Genomic DNA, 27,411 nt, shown 5'->3' on the forward strand with positions numbered 1-27,411 from the left:
GAAATACCAAGGTTCACTCCAAACAAGGGGAATCAGCTTCCAGAAGAGATCGGATGTGCTAAAACATTAGCTACATTTAAATCTAGACTCAAAACTCATGTTTAGTTGTGCATTTACTGAATGAGCACTGTGCTTCATCCGAACTGATTGCATTGTATTTTAGGTATCATCATTTTTATTCTTAACTGTTTTAATTCAATTAAATCAATTTTTAAATCATTTTAAAATGTTTAAAATGTTTTTAGGATTATTTTAATTCCTTATTATTTGTAAAACACTTTAAATTACCATTGTGTATGGAATGTGCTATATAAATAAACTTTGCCTTGCCTATACTAATTTATAGACAAATGGTGACATGAATACACACTATACAACATTATAATGTGCCTCCTTCTCTCAAATCTGCTATACTTACTCCCATACTTAAGAAACCAGGGGTGTTTATCTCTAAGATAGTGGAAAAGTGTATTGCAATTCAAATTCATGAACATCTCTCTAATAATAATTTCTATTAATATTAATCTGGTTTTCATCCCCACAATAGCACTAAGACTGCTCTTGTCAGAATAACCAACGATCTGTTGCTGGCAGCTGACTCTGGGCTTTTAACTATACTTGTCCTTCTTGATTTGAGCGCTGCCTTTGGCACTATCTCACATAAGATACTTCTCAACAGGTTAGCTTCTATTGGGATTACTGGCACTCCTCTTGGTTTTAGGTCGTATCTTTCTGGACGCTCTCAGTGTATTCATTTAAAACGTTTCAGATCAAGAACATCTACAGTCACTACTGGTGTTCCACAGGGTTCTGTCTTGGGCCCGCTTCTTTTCATTATTTATATACTCCCTCTTGGTTATATTTTGAGGAAACATGGTATCAATTTTCATTGTTACGCAGATGACACCCAACTTTACCTGTCTGCCAAACCCACTGGTTCTTTTCCTCCACCATCTTTGTCCAGCTGTTTAGCTGAAATTAAAAATTGGCTCTCAGCTGACTTCCTGATGCTAAATGGCAATAAAACTGAGGCCCTGCTTGTTTGCACAAGATCTGTTTTGTTGAAGTCAAACTGTTTTTCCTTGTACACTGACAATAATGCAATCTGTCCTTCCTCGCAGGTTAAAAGTTTGGGTGTTATCATGGATAGCACAGTATCCTTTGAAACTCAAATTAATGATATCACACAGACTGCATATTTCCATTTGCAAAACATAAACCGCCTCAATCGATAATATAGCAGTTCTTAGTCACACACTAGTCACTTTACACATACACTACTGTAATGCCCTTCTAACTAGTGTTCCCTCTAAATTGCTAAATAAGCTCCAGTTGGTTCAGATTTCTGCAGCTCGTATACTTTCTAGAACACCTTCTCCTGAGCACATTTCTCCAGTTCTTCAGCAATTGCACTGACTTCCAGTAAAGTATCGAGCTGAGATTTTGCTACTTACTTACAGGCACTTCATAATCTTGCACTCTAATACCTCACTCAATGTTTACACCCCTTCACGTGCTCTCAGATCCTCATCTTCAATTTCTTGTGGTACCTCGGATTCGACTAATTACTATGGGCGCCAAATCCTTTAGCTATGCTGCCCCCCGCTTATGGAACTCCCTTCCTCTTGATATCGGCAATAGCGATTGCCTGGTGACTTTTAAAACACGTCTTACGACATATCATTTTATACAGGCTTTTTTATGATCTGTTTTAGTGAATCTTTACTGCACTTTATTTTTTCCATGTTGAGTGTTTGTTGTGTGTTTTGTTTTTGTGTAGTGATTTGCATTTTTTTTTATTATCCTTGCTTGTGAGGTGACCTTGGGTGTTTTGAAAGGCGCCATTAAATAAAACTCATTATTATTATTATTATTATTATACATTGTTGACTTTTCATATAAAAAATTTGGTTAAGACTGAAATGTTGATCCAACAATAAACGGTGGACGGCCAACAGCTCATAATGGTGGTGACAGTGACAATGAATTGAAATAGATTTGTAGTTGTTGATCAGCTGCTTCTCATTACTTTAAATGATGCTCAGAGAAACACAGGTGCCTGACACACACACACACACAGTCTGCTCCTCCCTCACATCTGATACCATTTCAAACACAACTGTTCACCTTATCATTGCTCGTCCTGTTGTGTGTGTGTGTTGTTGTTGTTGTATTTTGTTCCTGACAGTAATTTAGAACATTTGAAAAATGTTTTTAAGCATTCTCATTCTATTTTCACAAAAATTCAATGTTTCAGTGATGGATTATTAGTGAAATGTTTTAATGCTTGATTTATGCCCTGCACTGTGTGTGAATTAGCTGACTTTAGATAGTGTAAATCTTTATGTGTTTTTTAAGGGAGCTATAGCCGGCTCCAGCAGCGTTGAGCGCACATCGCACAGCAAAAATAAGCTCAGCACCGGAACTCGAGCAGCGCGTCTGGGATGTCATTTCCACTAATTCAGTTGAAGTCTGACTGATAAGACTAATAATTCGATTAAGGGGGGAAGTAAATCAATCAATAGATGAATTAAGGATTCATCTTTAACTCAAGTATCTCCGTAGCTTCGTGTACCAGAGCGTCATCACTGACAGCAGCCTAACACTGATGTACAGACGAGCACAGTGAGCCAAGACTGTTCAGTGTCGTCCTCTGCTCTGAGGAACTATCACATCTGCCACATTCACTTTCTGCTGCAATTAAAGTTAGATTCAGCCAATAAGAAGTGAATGTGAGACCCTGAGCTCCATATATCTATGCTGTGACTCCTGCCTCAGATTCCTCGACTTGACAGTGGGAAAGTTTTAAAGTGCATCAGTTCTGCCTCCACCTGCAAATGAATGGGCTTTAAACATTAATTTATGTATGCATGTTAAAACTTTTAGATTATTTAAACCATGTATCTTGTGTAGCTTTATGAATAAACAGATTGTTAAAAGTAATAAATTACAGATCATACTGTTGTGTTCTGGTGATTAAACCACTGTTTTGAAACAATCACTATGTGGAAAGACAATATGCAGGCTAAACCTCGACTGAAAGAAAGCATGAGAGTTTTACACCTTACACTTTATTTATGTTTCTTATTTCTGCCACAGAATAAAAATATTTAATACATAAGTTTTTGTCTTACAAATTTGACTTTTTCTTTTTTTTCTTTACTACACAGAGTTTACATCTTTTAATTCTTATTTCCAGGTGTCCAAAAATTCTGAGGGTAAAAAATATAAATTGTGAGATTAAAAGTTTTATTCCGTGGCTGAAATTAGATTTCATGTTCCTGTATTTGGCGGTTTTATTGCCTTATTAGGATAACCTGTCCTACTTGATTTAATCATCATCATCATCACCACATACGTGCTTTTGTGAATAATAATATAATACCTTTTTGGCGTTTATGTAGTAGTCTTGTAGCTATTTTGTCTCGTAAACATATACTAATCGTTTCCCCCTCCCCCCACCTCCTCGACTAACCAATCCTGTCAGCTGTAGCAACGGACGAGCCGCCTGCGATTGGATAGTTTAGACGTCATTCAAACAACCGTAGCAACCAACGCAAACAGTGACGTGGACTTCAGACGAACGCGATTGGCTGGTTCCTCTCGCTCTGCGTGAAAGCTGACGCGTGTCTACGGAAGTAACGAAGGCGGAAGTAGGCAATATAGTGATGCTTACCTATGTTTAGGCATTTATTCCTAAATACACCCGGTGGATTTGCTGGATAATTAATCTCTTCTCTGCGATTGACGTTTTGTGGAGGTGTCTGTGATTCCGCGGCAGAATGGAGGTCAGTCGCTGAAGTTCAAACCCTGACAACAGATGAAGCTGCTTGAGCCTCTGTGTAGATTGAGTTAAACGAGCGATCAAATGACACCTTCATTTATGTGAATGAGTCTTATTATCGTTGATCGGGTAAATAACTCTGTGGCGCTGCTAACAGAAGGAATCGAAAGAATCGTTTGACTCCAGCTTTACCATGGTAAAACACATGTGTGTACCCGCACCTGAACACAGGTTTTGTTGGTTCCGGTCATTTCTGTGAGGACAGTGGCAGTCAGTGATGATGATGCTTGCTGACCTGTGCTGCTCCACTTTATCTTAGAGCAGCTCAGTTAAGATCCACCGTTCAGTCATGTGTTTATGAGCCCTGCTTAGTGCGCAATGGTTTGTCATTTTGGAATAGAAAAGATCCTGCTCCAGCTGCTGCATTAAAATTCGTTTTTGAACTACTGTAGAGATACTTGTGAAATAGCAGAGTGTCATGGTGCTGAATAATTACCCTGCTCCATAAAAACACTGGTATTTACATGATGCTCCAAGGAGGACCATAGTAATCCCACAATAAGTTGGTGTACATCACATAAGAGTGTACACTGTTTTAAAAGGTGTTGCAGTTTTTTTATGGACTGTGATCCAGTAATGAACAAAAAAACATGTGTAACTGTAGGACTGTCATATTAACACCTTTCACCTGTGACAGGACACAAACCCTGAGTCTGCGATGTCTCCGGCAGGACAGAGTTCTGGCAAATCCAAGGTAAGATCCTTCACTGCTTCACAGCTCACATAGTCAATGCGTTTGTTGATTTAAGAGCACTTATGATTTACCTGTAGCTACATTTTAAGAAGTTTAATTTCCATTATTCATTGTTTAGTGGAGGAAAAAACGTAATAAGAAACATAATCCAAATGTTTGTTTGTGTAAATTCTGCTGTTGATTGCTTAACTTAAACTTAATCTTAACTCTCCACATTTTCCTTGTAGACTTTATTTGTAAACTTCTTGCAGCCAACTTCCTCTAAAGACTTTTAAATAACAGCATCCTGTTTGTTTTGTATGTTTAATTCATAATAATTAAATAAAAATATAATCTTGTATTGTTTTTGAAGGCTGATTTTAAATGCATTAGGGCAATTAATAATTATAATTATTTTATTATTACATTTAAATTAAGATTTTGTGAGAATATATAAAAGATTGTGTTTAAAGGATTAGTTTATTGAAAAAAAAAAGTTTTCTGGCTCTCATGTAATTCCATACTTATTTTTTCTTCTGTGAAACACAAAAGAAGATAAAAGACTATTTCAGCTTCTTCTTTGCAATGAAATTCAGTGTTGTCCAAAAGATTGAAACATTTGGACCTTATTGACTTTCATTGTATGGACTGAACAGCTAAAACATAACTCAAATACCTTCTCTCCTGTTTCACAGAAAAAAGAAAGTCAAACTACAGAAAGAGTTTATAAGAGTGTGAGTAATGAAGGTGAATGATCATTGTGTTTCTTTAAAGCTGGACACACTGTCTAAAGAAGATCTGATAAAGTTTGCCAAGAAACAGATGGTGGCAATGCAGAAGATCAAGTCAAAATGCACAGGTGAGATTATAAGAGTAAAAAAAAAATGATTTGTAAAGCTTAATGTTGAATTTTAATTATTTTTTCCAACTTTGTAAAACAGATCTAGAGAAGCAGGTTGAAGAGTTAAAACATCCTACAAGTGGCACGTCAGACTCCTCAGTTATCCAGGTTAGTAGCTCTACTAAACAACACTCTCCAAAATTAACCTTATTTTTTTTTCTTCCATTAAACAGATGTCATACATTTAACACATCCAGTGCTCTGTTAGGACAGGTTAGAATATACAGCTTTACGAACAGTTATTTTATGACAACTTTTCTAATGAAAAATATGATGCTAAAAGAGCAGATGCATCAAACTAAACTCCAAAGTCTCTTTTCCTCCATCGGGTCGAACGGCTCTCGTTGAGAAACTGTGCTATTCTGCTTCTTCCACTGTGGTGCTATTAAATGAGGAGTGGCGATAACATGATGACGTAAATCGCTGAAGTAGACTGATCATGTCATACAGAAAGGCAAACATCCCACACTAGCTTCAAAGAACATTTATTGACGTATGGTTGTCGTGGCATATTATATGAGTGTCACGGCATTAAAAACAAAAAAAAAACATATCAGTAAAATGCTGATATATAAGTTAGCTTGAGTAATGTAGCTCACTGATGAAGCGCTGTGAAGAATAAGTCTATATTAAACTTAAATGTGCTAAATCATCAGCACATCACTACAAGTGCTCGAGCAGCACATTTGGTTTGTTTCTGAATCTGTTCCTCATCATGCTGAGAAGCGTTCACCTGATGGTGGAAAAGAACTTTATACTCAGACAATTCACTAGAAGCCATAGATACGGCAGAGTTAGGAGGAATTTACATGGAATTGATAGGAGGGAATCCTGCCTGTTTGCACATGAAAATGATTTGTTTCAGAGTTTGTTTATCATTTTAACAGGAACTGACTGAGCGAATGGATGCAGTTCTTCTGGAAAAAGCTGAGAGCCAACAGAGCCTTACGTTACTGCGCAAAGAACATGAGGAGTTGAAAAAACAAGCACAGGTAACCTTACTTCTGCCATGGGTTTAACATTTGTGTTTTTTTAATGTGTAACATTTGCGTATGAAGTCTAATTAAAGCAAGTGTTAGAGGTGATGAGACTTGTGTTTGGATTTACAGTTGTTCTTTCGGTGATGGTGCATTAAATACTGTAAAAACTCCACTGTGAATAAGTGACTGACTTTACCTGTAATCACAGGAGACAGTGGAAAGGCTAGCAGCTCTTGAGGAGGAGCTAGACTTAAAAAATAAGGAGTATGCAGAAATGCAGAAACACACAGCTGAGCTCACTGCAAACCTCAAGGCAACCTGCACTGAATATGAGACCAAAATATCTCAAACTCAAGAAGAGCTGGCAGAAGCCAAGCGCCAGTGGATGGCAGCGACGGAGGATCTCAAAGACTCTCACCAGATGAGCCTCACCGAATCCCACCAGGAGATCGAGAACCTTCAGAAAGAAATCGAAAAAATGACCAAACAGTACGAAGATGACGTGCGATACTTGGAGGAGCAGCTGGAGGTGAACACGGCAGACTTCGAGAGGGAGCGAGAGCGGCTGCTTCTGCTCCAGGAAGAGCTTTCAGAGCAGCTGGCGCTAAAGGAGGGCTTCCTGCAGGACGTCCAGGAGGAAGAAGAGGACACGAATAGAGCAGGGCCTCCAAAACATTCACCAAGCGCCAAGACGTCAGACTTCCCGGCATCAGACGACTCGAGTGACGAGGGCGGCATGCTGAAATTGGCACTGGAGGATTTGCAGTCTCAAAACATGATGCTTCAGGAAGAGCTCGTATTTCTGCGAAATGTGAAAGTGGAGCTGGAGTCTGAGCTGAAGCAGGTGCGAGAGGAGTTCACCGTGGAAAAGGAAGAAATGGAGTTCAGGATCAATGAGCTTCAGATGCACAAAGACAATGGTGACACATCTGTGGACAGAGGTGAGGAGAGCGTCTCTGAAGAACCCCAAACCTTACAAGAGTCCCTCAATGATGACCTGAAGGAAACCTGCTCTAGTGCTGAAACAGAAGAAACGCAGCAAGACGGATGCTCTGCTCCTTCTGAAGATGGCAGCACAACAGCCAACACGTTTGAGCAGACTATGAGCGTCATCACAGATCAGGACGTGGATCTCAGAGACAGAGCAGAGCACTTTATAAAGCAGTACAGAGCCATGAAGGAGCACACGGCTGCATCGCTTCAGGGTCTGCAGGAGAAACTCAAGAGCGTCTTCCAGGAGAGGGACCGATTGTTGGAGGAGATTAGAAATGCAGAAGAAACATCAGACCCAGCAGCGGAGGGGCTGAAGATGTCTTTTGAGGACCTAAGGAACAAAAATGAAGATATCCTAGTGAATCTACAACACAAGGAGGCTCTTGTTGTAGAGTTTAAGGAGATGCTGAAGTTCATGGCGTCTGAGTCAGAGCACGAGCAGATCAGTAACTTGGAGAATCAACTGTCCTCCATGACCGAGGAGAAGGATGAGCGCATAAAGACTCTTGAGGAGGACATCACTGCTCTTCAAGCCAGACAGGAGGAGTGTCAAGACACCATCAAACTTCTCCAGTCTCAGATCACGAGTCTGTCCGAAGAGAAAGACGCCCTTCAGCGAGACATGGACGCTAATCAGAAACATCTCTCTGCCATTCAGTGCCACATCAGTGAAATCCTCAAGCAGAATTTCTCTGAGACTGAGGTGGATGGCACGTCTGATATCGCCACCCTCATAGACGGTCTCTGGAATAAAGCCCAGGAGGAGAAAGCGGTTTTAAGCCAGCAGCTGGATGAGAGAGTGGAGCACTTCACCGCTGAGCTGGAGAGCGTGAGGCAGTCGGGTGAGGAGCGGGCGGCTGAGCTGGAGGCGCGGATCAACGACCTCCTCCGGGAGAAGGACCTGCTGAAGGCCAGTCTGGATGATGTGGTGTTAGACACAGAGGGACTGCAGAAGGACCTGAGAGAAATGCAAGCCATGAATGAAAAGCTGAGGGCAGAAAACCACAGTCTGCTCACTCAAGTGGCTGACTTGAGCAGGAGTTTAGAGGAAAAAGAAAAGGAGTCGCCAGAGGAAAAAGAAAAAGAGTCGCTGGATGAAAGCGATCCGCTTCACAAGGCCAGCGAGCTCCAACAGGTTCTTGCTGACAAAGACACTCTGATATCTCAGCTCAAAGAAGAAGTCGGACACTTACAGGTATCGTGTGTTTGTAATGCAGGCTGGAATGTTTTCTTTTATACAAACAAGTAGCCAATCACAAAGATCTCAAATCAGAAAGAATAGCAGGGTCAGCTTCTATAGATGTGCTTGAGAGATCAGAATGCAAATCATTTGTGTTCACATTTGCTCCAAAAGCAAAAGAGAATCCAGTATTGTTTCCATGAATTATAATAACATAAAGAGATGGACAATGGCAGGCTGTATTAGCAGCAGCTGTATTAGAAACATTCACACAGCAGTGTCAGCTCATTTAATGTCTGGTGTTTATCTAAAGGGGCCAAAGCCAACTTGAAAATAGCAAAGACTGAGCCTAGCAGCCATCCACATTTTCAAAAAAATCTTGCATTTATAGGCAGTTAACTGAGTTATTTATAGCAGAATTGCTCTGCAAGTTCTAACAAAGATCTCTTATGTTTCTTTCCTTCTGACTGTCCATTTTCAGATGTGCAAAGAGTCGTTGGTGTCTGATGGAAATGAACAAACGAAAGAGTTATCTAATGAAATTGGTACGTTCTTTTACGTTATACTAAGAAACCCTCTACCTTTCATGATGCCCGAACTGTTTGTTTTATATTTTTGATATTTCATCTGTCATGTAGAAATACTGAAGAAAGAAAGCAAAGACAAGGATGAACGCATGAACAAAATCAAAGCTGTTGCTGTGAAGGCTAAAAAGGAACTGGACAACAGCAAGAAAGAGGTTTGACATGTCTTTTACTCCTGGAGACTGGTGACACAGGGTTTCTGCAGGTCCCTAAAAGGTTGTAAATGTATGTATCAAATTTAAGGCCATAAAAAGTCTTAAACTGTACAAGAAAATCTTCATTTTGATTTCGAGAGGTCTTAAATTTGCTGATGGAAAGACAAGATTTGCGATCTGTTCCGAAAAGCGACACCTGCTGGCAGAGAATGAATTTGCAATTTCAATAAGCAAATTTCAAAGACCCATGTTTTTACACTGCAGACATGCAAATCTAAACTTGTGGATTAACAAGATGATAATATCCATTATAATAATCTAAACAATTAAGACAGTAAAATATATTTGTTAATATAATTGATTCTTTTGACTTCCTTTTCTAAAAAATGATTTAAAGTTTATTATTTTCGAAAACTTTTTGTTTTGTGAAAACCTGTATCTGAACTGTAAATCATGCTTTTTCCAGTCATTTTCCAGTTAATTTTGTGTTACCATAGACATTACCTTACTCCGCTTATACGGAGTTAATTTTATCTGTGTAGATCTTAAAAGTTTGAGCTTAAAAATCCTTAGATACCCTGTGTCAGATAGCCATCAGTGTCGGTGCTGTTTATTCAGCCTCTGTTTGGCACACTAGGCTGTCTCTCTGAGAGAGGAAGTGGACCAGCTGAAGGCTGAACGAGACAAATTATCTCGATCTATGAAGGACATAATCCACGGCGCAGAGGACTATAAGGTTTTGAGTTTATTCCTTTAATTGTAGTTTAATTCATTTGTAGATTAGAGATTGACTGATGTAAAAATAATGCTGTTTTGAATGACGCTTTTATAGAACCTGATGGTGGATTATGACAAGCAGACTGAGCTGCTGGATCAGGAGAGGGAGAAGCTGGAACAGGCCAATAAACACAACGAAGATTTAACCAAACGCCTTCAAAATGCAGTTCAGCAGGTACTTCAATAACAACTGTCCATCCATCATGTGAAGTCATGTGTTATTTATAGGCAGAATAGATTTAGAGTTACACATAAAGACAAAAAGTATGTAAAAGGCTGAACACCTGTGTGAATGTGAGGAGCACTGACTTTATACAATCACTAAAAATCTGTACATGATTGAAGATCATTGAGCAAAACTGATGAACAGATGTGAATCCAGCTGTAAGAGAGGCTTCTGCAGCACGTGACTGATTCACTTGTGTCCAGTGACATTCACCCATATTTAAGGGTGACTGTGTAACTGCAACAGAAGGAGCAGGATGAGCGACAGCTGACCGAGGCTGGGGTTGTGTTTTTGATTGTTTTGTGTGACTGTGTCTCAGCACGAGCTGCTGTCATCAGAGCGAGAGGATCTTATGGCCCGTATTGAGACGCTGCAGAATAACGTCACCCTGCTGGAGTCGCAGATACTGGAGATGCAGAAGCTGAAATGTGGGCTGGAGCGAGACCTGGAGGCAGAAAGGCTTTTAAGAGAGCAGAAGTCTAAGGTACAACTCGGCGTGTCTGAGCTCTTACAGCAAACGCTGACTTTCTGATGCATCCCTGCAGCAAAACCTCTCTTTATATATTTCTCACTGGTATTGTGACAGCATTTCTTGTTGTTTGTGAGGAATGTTTTCTGTTGTTTTTCACTTAGGTTTTAAAGCTGTGACTGGCTCTTTCACTGATCTGTGTGTGTATGTATTTTCTTCCAGGACCATCAGTCTGCAGTCAAGGAGGTGGAGGAGCTTCAGACTCAGCTCAGCAAACACAAACAGCAGCTGCAGCAAACCGCTCAGGAGCTTGAGCAGCTACGAAAGGCATGAACAAAACCTCTTCACTATGTCCTGTTCACATCCTGCCCTCTAATCCCGATCCTAAAACCCAAACTATTATACAGACTGATATATGGATATTGTTGTTGTTATTGTTATTATTATTATTATGGGCAGGATTTTGACTTGAGTCTGGATTTACAGTTGAGGTCACAAGTTTACACCCCCCCCCCCTTCAGAATCTGCAAAATGTTAAATATTTTACCAATAAAATGCATGTTATTGTTTATTTAGTACTGACCTGAATAAGATCAAAGACCTTTAAATATAGTCCAGAAGAGAAAATAATAGTTGAATTTATAAAAATGACCCTGTTCAAAAGTTTACATACACTTGATTCTTAATACTTTGTTACCTAAATGATCCACAGCTGTTTTTGTTGTTGTTGTTGTTCGTTTTTTTGTTTAGTGATAGTTGTTCATGAGTCCTTTGTTTGTCTTGAACAGTTAAACTGCTGCTGTTCTTCAAAAAAATCCTTCAGGTCCCACAAAATCTTTGGTTTTTCAGCATTTTTGTGTATTTGAACCCTTTCCAACAATGACTGTATGATTATGAGATCCATCTTTTCACACCGAGGACAACTGAGAGACTCAAACACAGCTTTTACAGAAGGTTCAAATGCTCACTGATTCTCCAGGAGGAAACAATGTATTAAGGGGGGTTGAAAATGAAGGTCAGGGTAATTTTAACTTACTTGTCTTCTGGGAAAGTATCTTCTGTAGCTTCTGAAGGGCAGTACTAAATAGGGAGAAAAAGAAAAAGATATTTAGGCAATATAAGGAAAATAGACACATCTTCATTCTGTTCAAAAGTTTTCACCCCTGGCTCTTAATGCATGTTTTTTCCTTCTGGAGCATCAGTGAGTGTTTGAACCTTCTGTAATAGTTGCGTATGAGTCCCTCAGTTGTCCTTCTTGTTAAAAGATGGATCTCGAAGTCATACAGTCATTGTTGGAAAGGGTTCAAATACAAAAATGCTGGAAAACCACAGAATTTGTTGGACCTGAAGGATTTTTCTGAAGAACAGCAGCAGTTTAACTGTTCAGGACAAACAAGGGACTCGTGAACAACTATCACTAAAAACACACAGCTGTGGATCATTCAGGTAACAGCACAGTAGTAAGAATCAAGTGTTTGTAAACTTTTGAACAGGGTAATTTTTATAAATTCAACTATTATTTTCTGTTGTGGACTTAATGTAGACTATACCTCATTCAGGTTACTACTAGATAAAAAAAAAATAACATGTATTTTGTATGATTCCTCCTATTTTGGTAAAATAGTTAACATTTTGCAGATTCTGAAATGAGGATGTAAACTTTTGACTGTAGTTTGATATCATTCCCATTTTGTCATTATTTAAAAACAGTGTCAGGGTTTCTGCAGGTCTTAAATAGCCGGAATCAGAGCAGAAAATCTTAAATTCATGAAGTCATGACATTAAAATGGGGTGTAAACATGTTTTTCCTTTGAATAAGGTTGATATTTCTTTTTTTTTTTTTTTTTTTTTTTGGACCCAGTTGGCATTTATATTCATATACATTTTTAATCATAAACTCTTCTAACTGGTCAAATTCTGAGAAAACAAGGCTTCTTATCTTCTGTGATTTTGCTTCTCCAGTAAGCAAAAAGACAGTTTCTTTTGTACTGGAAAATAAGACAAAAAGTACTGAGGAAGAGCATCACATTTTTACTGTGTGATCAAAAGTAATGTAATTTCCATATTCCATATTGATTCTAGCAGAGATATACAAGCCTTAGCATTTTAATTGATGAATTAAAGTAATGAAGATCAGTTTTAAGTTGTATTTTCAGTTTCAGAGTATTTGCTTCCTTGACATTTCCATACTCATATAGAACACATTGACGTATCGTGTTCCCTTTATAATGCAGGTCATGTTTAAGAGTTAAACAAATGAAGTCCTTTCATTCATAGTGCTGAGATGAGCTCGTGTTCAGTGTTTGTGATGTGTGTTGGCCTTATAACGAGTGCTGATCTCCCCCCTCATGTCGTGCTGTAGGACGCTCAGCAGAGCACACTGTTGGACATGGAGATGGCGGACTACGAGAAACTGGTGAAAGAGCTCAATCACAAACTCTCTGAGAAAGACAAGCAGATGGAGGAGCACGAGATGCACATACAGACACAGAAAGAACGAGAGCAACGTCTGAACGAGGAAATCGGTACTAATAAAAGTTTTGTTCATTTGCGGTGGTTGATGTTGTAATCGGTGTGAAATAGTCTGCCTCCAGCTCTACAGGATCAAACGCTGATGAATCTCATTATGTGCTGATTCTCTCAGAGTCTCTGAAGCTGCTGGTGGATCAGACAGAAGACAAAGCCTCCAGGATGAAACAACTGCTGGTCAAAACCAAAAAAGACCTGGCGGACGCAAAACAGAAAGTGAGTTTTAAGAAATCTGTCTCTGCAGGGATGCTCTAAATGAGCCTATAATTAGTCGCTCTTATTTTACAAGATCAAGGGAATGGTATGAGCTCCATAACTTGATGTAGTGATGTGGTACGTATAGTGATGCAGTGAATGTTCACCACAGGAAGCGGCGCAGATGATCTCCCAGTCTGCTCTGAGAGGAGATCTGGAGGCCCATCAGCAGCAGCTGGAGGAGCTGAAGGTAGGAGGTGTTGTGATGATCTTCTGTATCTCTGTATCCTCTGCTGTGGCTCACTGGGTTGTGTTTGTGTGTATCTCAGATCCAGTGCAGTGAGCTGACGGCCGAGCGCCACCGGCTGCAGGAGCAGCTGAAGCTGATGAACGAGCAGCACCAGCGGACGTCCAGCTCATATCAGCTCAGTCTGAGCGCGCTGCAGGACGAGTGCACGGCCGCTAAGGTGCAGAAACGAACCCTAGCACTGCCTCCTCATGCTCTCTGTGTGCAGCATCTCTCCGTTAGATCCAGAAGTGTGTTGTTCTGCTCATTCCAGCAGACAGATTGAAGCTCTGACACCGGGATGTTTTCCACAGAACGCTATAGATTTTCCATTTCCGTCGCCATCTTCTAGTCTGCAGTCTTGTTAACAAAACACAATTATAGCTCGGCCATCAGCCCCAGCGGCTCCAAATAAATCCTGCGCAACAGAAGCGAGAGGAAATGCTTCTGAGTTTCCTGCTCAGGGGAAACGCACACACGACTTTATTCACTGTTCGCTTGAGCACCGTCAGCTTCAGTTTGTAGCTGTCGTCATTTATTCATGTTTGTCTCTCTCTGCAGGCTGATCTTGCGACAACGGTGTCAGAGTTCGAGAGTTATAAGGTGCGAGTCCACAATGTCCTCAAGCAGCAGAAACACAAGAGCTCAGCCCAGAGCGACGGCGACGCTTTCAAACAGGAGAGGTGATGGTCATGTTTACTGCATTTACTGTATGTTGTTTTTTTCCCGCTGCTTAGAGGTTACACATAGAATTAGCTGCAGTTTCACCGATGTGTGAATCACTTTCTTAAGACTTTAGCTCTCTTTCTCTAGGCAGATTCACTCTCTGTTTCATTCACAGTCCAGTTATGATATTGTGCTATGGCACTTTTGCGTATAAACAAACTAACCTTATTGATTAAATAGAGCTGGAGAATGGACCAATTTCTTTCTTTTTTTTTATAAAGCAGTTTACTGATCTATTGTAATATAAAGTTTAAATTTATAGAATTTATAAATTTATAAAATAATTAGATATAGTGAATTTTATTCACATTATATGGTATTATACATTATATTTATAAATAAATATGTAAGTCAATAAATGATCATTGCAAGTGTTTATTTTTATATTACATATTTATCCATTGTAAATTTATAGATTTATAGCATTATAATTTTATAGCATTATAAAAAAAAGACTGTAATGCAACAGGAGTAATATGTAATATATAGTTAGTAATTTAAATGTATTATTTATTTATTTATTTTATTTTATTTTTTATTTTTTTGGACCAATTTCGAGTAGACGTCACTTACGTCACCTGCAGTTGCATGCGCATAGTGGTTGCAGAAAAACACTGGTAACAAGTGGAGAGAAATGGGAAAAATCCACAGAATAAGAGATAAAATGTTCCAGCAGCCAGTAGCCTCGCGGTTAGTGCACTGACATATAGTGCAGTTGCGTTCATGGCTCGTGGTCCTTTGCCGATCCCACTCCCCTCTCTCTTCACCCAGTGCTTTCCGGTCTTATCTACACTGTCCTGTCCAAATAAAGTCCCCCCCCACCCCCCACCCCCCAAAAAAAACCCTGCCATTTGAAGCTAAAAGCAGATGTTTAAACCGACAGACTATGGGAGAAACCTGCTATGATTACTCTGCTTTTAAAGCATAAATTTGGTTTAAACAATAGGTCTACATAATATGCACACATGCAGTTCATAGGGGACATATCATATTAGCCCTACAGTTACAGAAATACTATTTAAAGGAGAAGTCCACTTCCAAAACAAAGATTCACATATAATGTAGTCACCCCCTTGTCATCCAAGATGTTCATGTCTTTCTTTCTTCAGTCGTAAAGAAATTATGTTTTTTGAGGAAAAACATTTCAGGATTTTTCTCCATAAATTGGACTGATATGGTGCCCCGAGTTTGAACTTCCAAAATGCAGTTTAAATGCGGCTTCAAACGGTCACAGCCGAGGAAGAAGGGTCTTATCTAGCGAAACGATCGGTTATTTTCATAAAAATAATACAATTTATATACTTTTTAATGTCAAGCGTTCGTCTGGTCTTACTCTGCTGGACTGTTTTTGTTCCGGTTCATGACAGTTAGTGTATGTCGAAAAACTCCCATCTCATGTTCTCCCTCAACTTCAAAATTGCCCTATATCGCTGTTTTAACTTGTTTCTTAAGGGTGTTTGATCTTCTTTACATGTTCACTCTGCAAAGACTGGGTCTGTACTTCTGCAGTGATGTAGGATGATTTTGAAATTTGAAGGATTGATTTTTGAAGTTGAGGGAGAAAATACGATCAGAGCTTTTCGACAAACCCTAACTGTCTTGAGTCAGAATACACAAAGACTGCAAGGCAAGACGAACGTTTGGGAATAAAGTATTTAAATAGTATTTGTTTTAATGAAAATAACCGATCATTTCACTACATAAGACCCTTCTTCCTCGGTGGGGATCGTTTACAACCACACTTGGGATCTTTTGAAGCCTCATTTAAACTGCATTTTGTAAGTTCAAAATCGGGGCACCATATCAGTCCATTATATGGAGAAAAATGGTGAAATGTTTTTCTCAAAAAACATAATTTCTTTACGACTGAAGAAAGAAAGACATGAACATTGTGGGTGACAAGGGGGCGTAAGTAAATTATTTGTAAATTGTTGTTCTGGAAGTGGACTTCTCCTTTAAAGCTGTAACATTTTACATTAACCTATTTTATTCCACATATTCTGACTTTTTTCTCTCAAATGCAAGTTCATATCTTGTATTTTGGACTTTATAACTCGGTTTAACTCAACAATAGTGAGTTTGTCTATTCTGAGGGGAAAAAGTCAGTGGGATATAAACTCGAAAGAGAGAATGGCGAGTTTATTTTTCTTATCAGAATCGGAATTGCAAGAATAAAGTCAGAATTTTGAAATATAAACTCAAATTTACCTTTTTTATTCTTTTATTCTTTGGCTTCCACTGTCTGCCACCAGACAGGCTGCACCCACAAAAAACGTCATTACTGTTTGCAAACAGTATATTGGTCTGTAGTGTGCATTCTGCTGTTCAACAGTACAATGATGTAAACCATATTTATATTGTTTACTTTTACAGAGAATTTATTTTATACTAAAAATGTGATCATCTGATTCATCAATGTACAGAATCACAATAATTTTTCAAACCATTTGCTTGGGGAACGTAGTCTTACCTCACGGATATTAATCAAACTGAAGAAGTAATAATTAAGAGCTTAAAAGCCCAGTCCCATATTGTTTGCTGAGGTGCATGTAGACAAAGTGTCTTTTGATGTTGGCAAAGGTGTGGTTGATGGCATGACGGCTGTTCAGCCTAGCAGCAGTTCATCCTGAATGAAGTCCGTGACGGATCCGTGCAGTGATTATTAGGACTCCTCCACTATCTGGTTGGTGAAGCTCCAGGCTATAGTCATCATTCAGTATCACATGACCGGACCAGACCTGGGTCTGTCAGTCTTTGGCATCTTCAAGACACTAAAACAAAACAGACACTTGTTACCGTTTACGTAATCATTTAGATTTATATTAATTGAGAAGTATTTTTGGGTTCTGGCCAAACTTATTAATGCAGCATAGTCATGCGTTTAGGTGATGAAAGTAGGTGTATGCTTGACTGGAGGGTTGAATCTGAGCCAATTAGGAAAAGGATCTGTCTCCTGCAGAGGATTTTATTAGTCTAGGTTAAGACATTAATGTGATATGAACTAAATCATTTATAAGTGATTACTATGAGTTGGGGTTAGTTCTACAAATACTTTTGCAAACACTGGAAATGTGACTTTAAAATGACAGGTATCCACTTATGTTTAGACGTTTTAGCCCAGTGTGTTTAATCAGAATTTATTAGAAGGAAATTACTGGCTGAGGAATTATTAAGATAAATATCACTGATGACATAATGAGCTAATTAACTACTGTCATGTTTCCAGACACATAAGGAGAAAAGTAGAGGTCCTAACACTGAGCCCTGTGGCACACCATACTTAACTTGACTAATATGATGTTTCTTAGTTAAAATAAAGTGAGAATGGATAGAGAGTGCAGACTCTATACTATTATAGGGCCTCAGTCCTGAAATTTATTACATGCCATGCTTTGAGGACACTTTTTTTTTTTTTTCTAAAATGGAGAATGTGCGTGTATGCGTCAGTGACTGACAATGTGATTAAACTGACTGCAGTCAACTGTGCCTTAAACAATTTAATCTGTGTTTGTAGTGAATAATGTTAAAGGGTTAGTTCACCCACAAATGAAAATTCTGTCATTAATTACTCACTCTCATGTTGTTCCAAACCTCTGACCTTCGTTTGTTTTCTGAACACAAATTAAGATATTTTTAATGGAATCCGAGAGCTTTCTGACCCTCCATAGACAGCAAGGGTTCTTCCACATTAAAGGTCCAGAAATAGTCCATGTGACATCAGTGGTTCAACCGTAATTTTATGGAGCTACGAAAATGCTTTTTGTGCACAAAGAAAAATGAAAATAAATGTTTGTTTTTTTTTCATTTTACAATGATGCATGAACGTGCTCTCCTCTGCAAATAAACAGCATTGTGATACTCTTCAGTATGGCGCTAGGGTGACGCAGAGAAGAATTAATAAATAAATTAATTTAAAAAAAATTCTTGTAGCTTAAAATTACGGTTGAACCACTGATGTCACATGGGCTATTCATTTTTCTGGACCTTGAACATGGAAGGACCCTTGCTGTCTATGGAGGGTCAGAATGGTCTCGGATTTTGTTCTGAAGATGAACGAAGGCCTTATAGGTTTGGAACGACGTGATTAATTAATGACAATTCATTTTTTGGCTGAACTAACCCTTTAACTGTAAGCCAGAGGGTCTGTGTTTGTTTTGTGGAGATCAAGAGCTCACAACACACAAGCTCTAGTGCGCACTCTAGTGTTGATGACTGTATAGGGAGACTTTTCATTGTCTGCTCCACTGATTACAGATTGCATGTGTGCTGAAACTGATTAACAGATCAGTTCAATCAGTAAGAGCTCTGATAAAAGTGCTGTTAACGGTGATTAATCTATTACATTTAATCAGTAAATTAATAATTTAAGTAGAAAGCAGCGTCAGTTTCAGAGAGCTACTGGTCCATTAGAACATCTTAATGCAGTTATGTTCCAGATTACTGCGACTAATTTTAAGTCTAATAAAATTAACTGTGACTTTGTTGCATGTATTTTGCCAAATATTAACGCTACTGTTTCCCTGTGAATGTTTATGTTGTAATTAGTGTTATTTTGTCATATTTTCTGAAGTGATTCCACCCATCAAATCTAACCCTTCAGCAGAGTCGATATCAAACACGCCTCTTTAACTCGAACTGCTCCTGATGAGAGTGAAATCTGTCTAGTGCAATTGTAGAGTTGTAGCTCACTCTGGGTGTGTAAGCATTCATCAGTCAGCTCATTGCTGTTTGTGTTGTCTTGCGTTAGGGAGCACATGGAGGCCATGGTGGAGCAGCTGCGTAGCCGCCTGCAGGAGACGCAGCAGAGCCTCCAGTCCAGCACGTCAGAACTGCAGCAGCTGCAGGTGGAGCATGACATGCTGCTGGAGCGACACAACAAGATCCTGCAGGAGACCGTCAGCAAAGAGGCTGAGCTGAGAGAGAGGTACCGGCACGCACATCTGAACATGCCCTCATACTGCTTACGGCTCACGCGAGTTGAACTCTGTAACTACAAGGCACAGGAAAACCTAGACGGCATTCATTTGATCTGAGCATTTCTGAATCATAAAAACTAATTGCACCCTTAAACCTTCTAACTGCACAGCTGCAGATAGTTGAAACACTGATAGGTTGACCAGTTTCTCAAGAACTTTCTCTTGAGAACTCGAGAACTTTCTCGTCTAATTAGATCTCATGTAATTATTATTAGAGGTTCAAGCATGTAGCGCTGAAACTATATTGTATTAGAATGGCCAAGGATCAGCGTTCTCCATGTAATACTGATCGTGCAGACCAAACCATAAGTCGTAGAAACTTGAAACTTTGAGAGATGGTAGTACTCACACAGTCTACAACGTGACCAAGGCTCACCCCTACCGGCCTGACGGGGACGCAACAGCGATCAAAAGCACAAAATCGCTCATAACTCCTAAACCGTCAGTTGCAGACTCAAGTGTCTTATGTCGTTGGAATCATTGGCTCATGCCTCAGATTCATGAGACTTTTCAAGTGTCAAAAGTTTTGGGGTGTTTTGGATTTTTTGAAAAACCTACTTTGGTGAACTAGTCCTAGGTTTTTTCGCCTGATCAGAACCAAACCAGCGCAGGAAAACACCAAAAAGGGCCACTTAGAGTAAAATGCCTGTAACTCCTGAACGGGAAAAAAAAAAGAAAAATCTACTTTTGTGAACTAGTCGAAAAAAGTTTACCCTTTGGGAAGCTATAATGGGGTTGTTTATAAAAGGGGCCTGTCCAATTTGACCCAAAAGCCTAAGGGAAACTCAGAACTGAATGAAATCTGCTGAGCATGTGACGGGTGATTGTAAACAAGCATGCAAAGTTTTAAGATCTGACCACAGGTGCCGCTATAACAGTCATAAACATTAAAAAACATAATATTTCTGTTAAATTACCTGGATTTTTGCCAAAAATGCTTTTTTAAATCATTGATTTCGGTGGTTACTGGCTTGCTTAATAATGTCTTTTTTTCATATGTGCTTAAATGCCTTAAAGTGCTTGAACTGATAAGCACTGCTTGCAGCTATATTTCTGTATTTCTTTTTTGTTTTGTTTTTTAATGTGGGATTGTGAGCAAATGTTTTCTTTAAAACCTCTGTAATGACACATGCAATCAAAAACAAGAGCCGTTTAGCACACTGAGAGTTTACTGCTCAGGCGCTCAAATCATAATGTCCACTGCGCTTTATGAGACTGTTTGACTTGAGCCTTGAGTTTCCTGTGTCGGTTGACACAGTTTATCCAGGACGGACGAGCAGTGTGGTTACTGTTTTGTTTTGTCTTTTGCGTGGCTCAGTGACGCACTATAGATGAATGCTGTCGAAGCGCACGTGTCCCACCCGCCGCATGACACTCGAAATGATTACTGTCTGACAGACACATGCAGACAATGCTGCTATTGTTTTACAAAGCCTCTTTCAGCTGTTCAGACAGTGTCTGTCTGAGCATTATGGACTCTCACATTACTTATACAAACAGTGCTTTATTTTGTGCTGTATTTTGCAAATACTGTGAATACATAAAAACCATGAACACAAAACAGAATGAAATGCATCTTTGATGCATTTGTTTTTGAAAGTTATATAACAAAATGATTGCATCTTAGAGTCAATATCAGGTTTAGCCTTATTAACAGCATTACACGTGACGAAAGTTTCCTGTAGTCATCTGCGAGTACTTCAGTGCCTCACCTTCCACACCCGCTTCAGATCATTGACATTTGTCGGCCTAAGAGCATGAACTACAGGCTGCCCTCTTGTTTTCATCTTGCTTGTGTGTTTGGGATCATGGTTTTGCTGCATGATGCTGTGCTTTCAGCTTCAGTACACAGACATACTTCTGAAAATACTTCAGAATTCTGAGGGTAATTTAATAATACACTACCGTTCAAAAGTTTGGGGTCAGTACATTTTTATTGTTTCTTTTTTTTTTTAAAGAAATTAATACTTTCATTCACCAAGGATGTATTAAGTTAATAATTAAAAGTTTATTAAAAGTTAATAATAAATAATTTACATTGTTATAAAATATTTATATTTTGAATAAACACTGTACTTTTTAAACTTGTTATTCATGAAAGAATCCTGAAAAAAAATTACAGGTTCCAAAAAATATTTGGCAGCACAACTGTTGATATTATCCAACATTGATCATTCTAACAATAAATCCGCATATTAGAATGATTTCTGAAGGATCATGTGACACTTAAGACTGGAGTAACAGCTGATAAAAATTCAGCTTTTCATCACAGGAATAAATTCTATTTTAAAGTATGTTAAAATAAAAAACATTATTTTATATTGTAAAAACATTTTGCAATATTACTGTTTTTTTTTTGTATTTTTTTAATCAAATAAATGCAGCCTTGATGAGCATAAGAGACTTCTTTAAAGACTATTACAAGTCTTACTGACCCCAAACTTTTGAACGGTAGTGTAAATGGATGTCTTTAGTTCCTCTTTGTGTGTGTTTGTGTCCGTGTGGCGTCTCTGACAGGCTGCTGTCGCTGCAATCTGAAAATGTTGCCCTGAAGTCTGAACACGGCCAGTGCGCATCTCATCTAAGCACCCAGATCGAGGCGCTGCGCGGCAGCTTCCGCGAGCAAACGCGCCACCTGCAGGACGAGCACTGCAGCACCGTGGAGACGCTGCAGCAGCAGATCAGCAGGCTGGAGGCCCAGCTCTTCCAGCTGCAGAAAGAGCCCGTCAGCACAGGTGAGAGGAGCTGCTGGCACTGATAATCCTTGATCTCGGATGTGATTCTCCCACAGATGTTGGTTGGTGCAGCATGTTTTGATGTGAGTGTGTTTCTGTCTGCTGTAGGCGCAGTGCTGGTGCAGCAGAGCAGGAAGAGTCATACGGACAGGAAGCCTGATGTTCCTCAGGTGGATCTGCAGGGAATGGCTAGAGAGGAGGGAGAGGGGATGGAGACCACCGAGACAGAATCGCTGTCGTCCAGCGGGACCACACAGCCCTCTCTGGAGCAGCTCCTCACCACCGCAGACCTCAAACACGGTACAGCAGTCTTTACATGTCACGTGATTGGGTGCAAAGCAGAGTGACTGAAAGTGAAGTGAATAACCCTGTAAAGCCTGACATTAAAGTGCTCCTATTATGCCATTTTAATGGTTGCTGATATTGTTTTATGAGTCTCCTAAAACAGGTGCATGTATGCAAGGTCAAAAAACATTTTAGTTTTCTCCAAAAATAAATTTAATTTGACTGTGACTAAACGATTCATAAACGAATCGTGCGAAGCTGTTTAAAGAATCGGTCTCTGTAAACCCCTCCTTTCCGTGAGCCCTCACTGCTGTGATTGGTCAGATGGCGCAGTCCTTTATGATTGGTCTACCGCGTACAGTGTGTTAGAGAATGAAACGCCCATTGCCATAACTGACTGACAGCCCTGGATACTTGTCAATAGGTAGAAAAGATGGCATCGATTTTACCTTACCAATTCGAGCCGGAGTCTGACGATGAAACGGTTGAAGTGGCTGATCAACAAGTTAACACGGTCTACTGTGGAAAGTGCTCATAATTTGCTTATGTAAGCGAACCGGGCACACCTCTATGTTGTAAACTTCAATATTGTATAATGCATGAAGTGGCATTCACACTGAACACGGAAAGCGCTGCGCTGGCTGTTCAGAGCGCAGTGGCAAAAGTGGTGCTCTCTGCTGCGCGTGTGCTTTGGACGACGCAGAAACAAGCCATCCTCATGCGGCACAAGCAATTGAAATGAATGGGTTTCACAGCTCAGAGCTTTCCGCATTCGGTGTGAAAGCCGCTTCGTGTGCCATCCTTTATCATTACTCCAGCTAATGAGACAGACAGACAGTCAAGCTTCATCAATCACAAATTTGTGACTACAGTGGGTCCACAGCTGAACAACAGAACTACAGAAGCGTGATTTAGCCAGTTAGCGAGACATGTGCAGGGTTGATACACAACATAACATACACAACTACATATTTTGAACGATCGTTAGAAAATACAATCTTTATAGATTCATGTTTTGGAAGTGAATATAAAACAAATGTACTCTCACAGTGTAGGACACAGCGTCTTCTCGACATGACGTAAACCACATGGAAATTGTACTGTGTTTGTGGGCGGGCAAGTTGTTTGCGACGTAGAACATGGGCGGACATTATGCAAATGTGTTACTTCGTGATGTACAGCCGTAACAGAATAAGATTCGAATTCCTGATGACTCGTTTAGGCGATTGTGAGTCGACTTTTTTTTTTTTTTTGATAGACAATAACTTTATTTATCGTGCACTGATGGCTTCACAACTGCACTGATGCAGATTTTACATGTGAACATACAGCTACATGGCACACTACATGAAAGATCATATTTGAAAAAGCATAATAGGAGAACTTTAAATTATAGTCAAAAAATATTTACTTATTGCAAAAGTATTCATACTCCATTTGTTTTCATGTTTTATGTTGCTGCCTTATGTTAAACTGCTTTAAATTACCTTCTGCCCAGTCTGAGGTTCTAAATGCTCTGGACTGTGTTTTCATTCAGGCTATCTCTATATTTTGAGCTTTTTTTTCCTGCTCTGACGAGTCCCTCAGTCCATGAGGCTGCTGCCCTTTATGAGCAGAGCTGGTTTCCTCCAAACATGATGCTTGGAATTGCCGTTCATCAGACCAGAGAATCTTGTTTCTCACAGTCTGAGGGTGCTTTAGGTGTTTTTTTTTTGCAAATTCCAAGTGTGTTTTCATGTGTCTTCACTGAGGAGAGGATTGAGTCTCATCACACTGCCATAAAGCCCAGAGTGGTGGAGTGTTGCAGTGATGTTTGTTCTTCTGTAAGTTTCTCCCATCTCCACAAATGATCATAGAGCTCAGCTACCATGAGTGACCATCAGGTTCATGGTCACCACTCTAGCCAAGACCCTTCTCCATTAATTGCTCAGTTTGGCCAGGAGGCCAGCTCTAGGAAGAGTCCTGGTTGTTCCAAACTTTTTCCATTATGGAAAAAAAAAATTTTAACATAAGGCAGCAACAGCAGGGGTGTGAATATTTTTGCAAGGCACTGTATTTATGCAACATCTTAGCTAACCTTTAGACAAAAAAATAATAATAATAAAAGAAAATCTTACAAAATGTTTTATGTTATCATATTTTGGTCCATCAGCCATTTATGGCTCAATGTAGTCTGATATAGTGAGAATATGGAGGAAAAAAAACAGATCAGTTTTATTCCAAGACCAGTGTTGGGGAAAGTTACTTTTAAAAGTAATGCGTTACAATTTTGCGTTACTTCCTGAAAAAGTAACTAATCACGTTACTTAGTTACTTTTTATGGAAAATAATGTGTTACGTTACTTTTTTTGCTTTTTAAATCTGGGCAGGACTTGCTTCTTTGTTTTTAATATGAAACAATTCTAGTTTAAAAGCCCTTTTACACCAGAAGTGAAATGAATCCACATCAGGCTGAAAGAAAAGCACATTTATGCAGGAAATCACTCAAAAAAATGAAGCACAAATGTTAGTTTATCTAAAGTAATTTTTGCTTATTAGTATGGTTGAATTGCATCATCGAAGGTCAGCAGCAAAGACACTGGTTAATAAAATGAGATTAAATACATAAAGGATATTTGTATTGTTTAACATATTTAATTATTGCAGGGTTGCGTCATATTCTGAGTTTGCATTTGACTGTTTATATTCAGTTTGAGGAATACTGAATCTGTTTTTTGTGAGTGAGATGAAGTAATGCATGTCACATTTAGTCTAGAATACAGTAACATGATGTTTACTCCCAATTTCCCGACAGGAGACTTGTCAATCAATAAATGGGGAAAAAAGTAACTGGCGTTACTTATTTGAAAAAGTAACCCAGATATTTTCTTAGAAATTCAAAAGTAATGCGTTACTTTACTAGTTACTTGAAAAAAGTAATATTATTACTTTACATTTGCATTATCCCCAACGCTGTCCAAGACACAAACTGAGCAAAGTTTACATGAATTTACATTTACGTTTATTCATTTAGTAGATGCTTTTATCCAAAGTGATTTACTGTACAAGTGGGGAATACATCAAGCGATTCATCCTAAAGAGGCAAATCGACGTAGGAAGTGCTCATAATACCATATCAGGCATTGTTCAGATCACTACAAGCTAGAAAGGGAAGAATAGGAAAAGAGTAGAACAAAGGTGTTTTATTTTTTTGTTTGTTTTTGTTTTTTTTATTATTCTCAAATAGTGTTGAAAGAGTTGAGTTTTCAGCAGTCACTTGAAAGTTGTCAGGAAGTCGTCAATCCGGATAGGGGTGGGAAGATCATTCCACCAGCCAGGAACGGTGAAAGAAAATGTTCTGGAAAGTGATTTTGTGCCTCTCTGTGATGGTTCATTGAGGCGTCTCTCACTAGTGGATCTCAGACTGCTGCAGATGCTGATATTTTTAAGATGAAATTCTGCTGCTTGTAAATGATATAAATATCAGTAGTCACTCTGTATCTCCAATAATATGTCTTAGTAAGATGAAATTAAAATAACTCCAACATATAATTCCTTTTCAGCAAAGTTTTGATCATTTTGATAAATTCCTCTGACAGCTAATATATTTCGCTGATCTGATCACAATAACATTAAGAGGCAAGAATTACAAGTTTCAATTCACAATTTCAATTCTAGTCAGAGACGAGCTAAAGTAGTTTATTTGTTTGATTATAACTTAAGTACTACTTAATGTTTGTGTGTGTGTAGAGCCTGCTGTCTGGCACATGGAGCCCAGTAAAGAGGAGCTGACTCAGAAGCTCAGCACTGCCGCCCGCAGCGTGGATCACCTGAACAGTCTGCTGCACGAGACCGAGGCCACGAACGCTGTCCTGATGGAGCAGATCAATGTAAGGCACACACACACACACACTGCGGTTCAGCTCTCTCACATCTGTCTGAACAATGAACACTGTATCCGCAGCTCCTGAAGAGTGAGGTGCGTCGACTCGAGCGCAATCAGGAGCGCGAGAAATCCGTGGCCAACCTGGAGTACCTTAAAAACGTGCTGCTGCAGTTCATCTTCCTGCGCTCGGGCAGCGAGCGGCAGGCTTTACTTCCTGTCATTCACACCATGCTGCAGCTGAGCCCGGAGGAGAAGAGCAAGCTGGCTGCCATCGCTCAAGGTGCGTTCTGTCATTTCCTTACGGTTCACCGATGGTCTTTGCTATAAAACACTGAAGGCTGAGTAACAGCAGGTCAGATTTCATGGAGGAGGCAGCCTTCAGTGACATCAGCACACGTCTGAATGAAGACTGGGTTTGTCCGTCTTTATAGTAGAGACGAGGAGTTCACAGGTGACTGGGTTCAGCTGTAATCGTGCATATTTCCTGTCTGTTTGTAGGTGAGGAGGAGTCCGCGCTCTCACGGGGATCAGGCTGGACGTCGTATCTGCACAGCTGGTCAGGCATCAGATGAAACAAGGACTTGCCCGCACCTCAGTCACACACTGACCTCAGTCCAGCGTCCGGCCGTACAGCAGCAGGAATCCTCCAGTCAGGACGCACAAGCGCTGGAGGACGAGCTGCTGCCCGGTCAGAGTCTCATAGCAATCCATATCAGCAGTTCATCTCCACATCAGTGCCGCCTTATTTTTCAACCTGTCAGTCCTAATGGGATTTTTTGCTTTGGGTTATTGAAGATTATTTTGTGCTGTGAAATCATACATGGGAACTGTTGATCATATTTATCGTATTTTAATGTAAATTATATCATTATCATTTTTCCACAAATTGTCTTATGGCTGTGTTGTTCTTTGTAAATCTCATGTCCATGAGAGATTTAAGGTTCGTTGAATGAACATTCACATGAAGGAATGTAAATACAGGGTATCAGTCTCAGATCTGTCAGAGAAAATCATCTAATTAAACTTCTTTGA

The 27,411-nt window shown here is 39.5% G+C and overlaps 1 protein-coding gene across 1 annotated transcript; it reads left to right on the forward strand.

Annotated features, from left to right (window-relative positions):
• Nucleotides 1–3,625: 3,625 nt before the first annotated feature.
• LOC127171017 (GRIP and coiled-coil domain-containing protein 2) lies at nucleotides 3,626–27,411 on the forward strand. Its single transcript, XM_051119418.1, has 23 exons — nucleotides 3,626–3,788; nucleotides 4,482–4,538; nucleotides 5,292–5,376; nucleotides 5,459–5,526; nucleotides 6,306–6,410; nucleotides 6,607–8,586; nucleotides 9,053–9,116; nucleotides 9,210–9,310; nucleotides 9,948–10,046; nucleotides 10,143–10,262; nucleotides 10,633–10,797; nucleotides 11,005–11,109; nucleotides 13,145–13,307; nucleotides 13,427–13,527; nucleotides 13,679–13,756; nucleotides 13,836–13,973; nucleotides 14,354–14,475; nucleotides 19,266–19,442; nucleotides 22,012–22,229; nucleotides 22,338–22,529; nucleotides 26,244–26,383; nucleotides 26,458–26,659; nucleotides 26,878–27,411. The coding sequence occupies exons 1-23, from the start codon at nucleotides 3,783–3,785 to the stop codon at nucleotides 26,949–26,951; spliced, it is 4,560 nt and encodes a 1,519-aa protein (XP_050975375.1). The 5' UTR covers nucleotides 3,626–3,782; the 3' UTR covers nucleotides 26,952–27,411.

The sequence above is a fragment of the Labeo rohita genome, chromosome 9, assembly GCF_022985175.1.
Source record: "Labeo rohita strain BAU-BD-2019 chromosome 9, IGBB_LRoh.1.0, whole genome shotgun sequence".
NCBI lineage: Eukaryota > Metazoa > Chordata > Actinopteri > Cypriniformes > Cyprinidae > Labeo > Labeo rohita.

Excerpts from the sequence above, each read along its gene's own strand:
- LOC127171017 (XM_051119418.1), top strand. Across the intron at positions 14,476-19,265 it reads GACGCTTTCAAACAGGAGAG|GGAGCACATGGAGGCCATGG; the intron begins GTGATGGTCATG and ends GTCTTGCGTTAG. Across the intron at positions 19,443-22,011 it reads GAGGCTGAGCTGAGAGAGAG|GCTGCTGTCGCTGCAATCTG; the intron begins GTACCGGCACGC and ends CGTCTCTGACAG.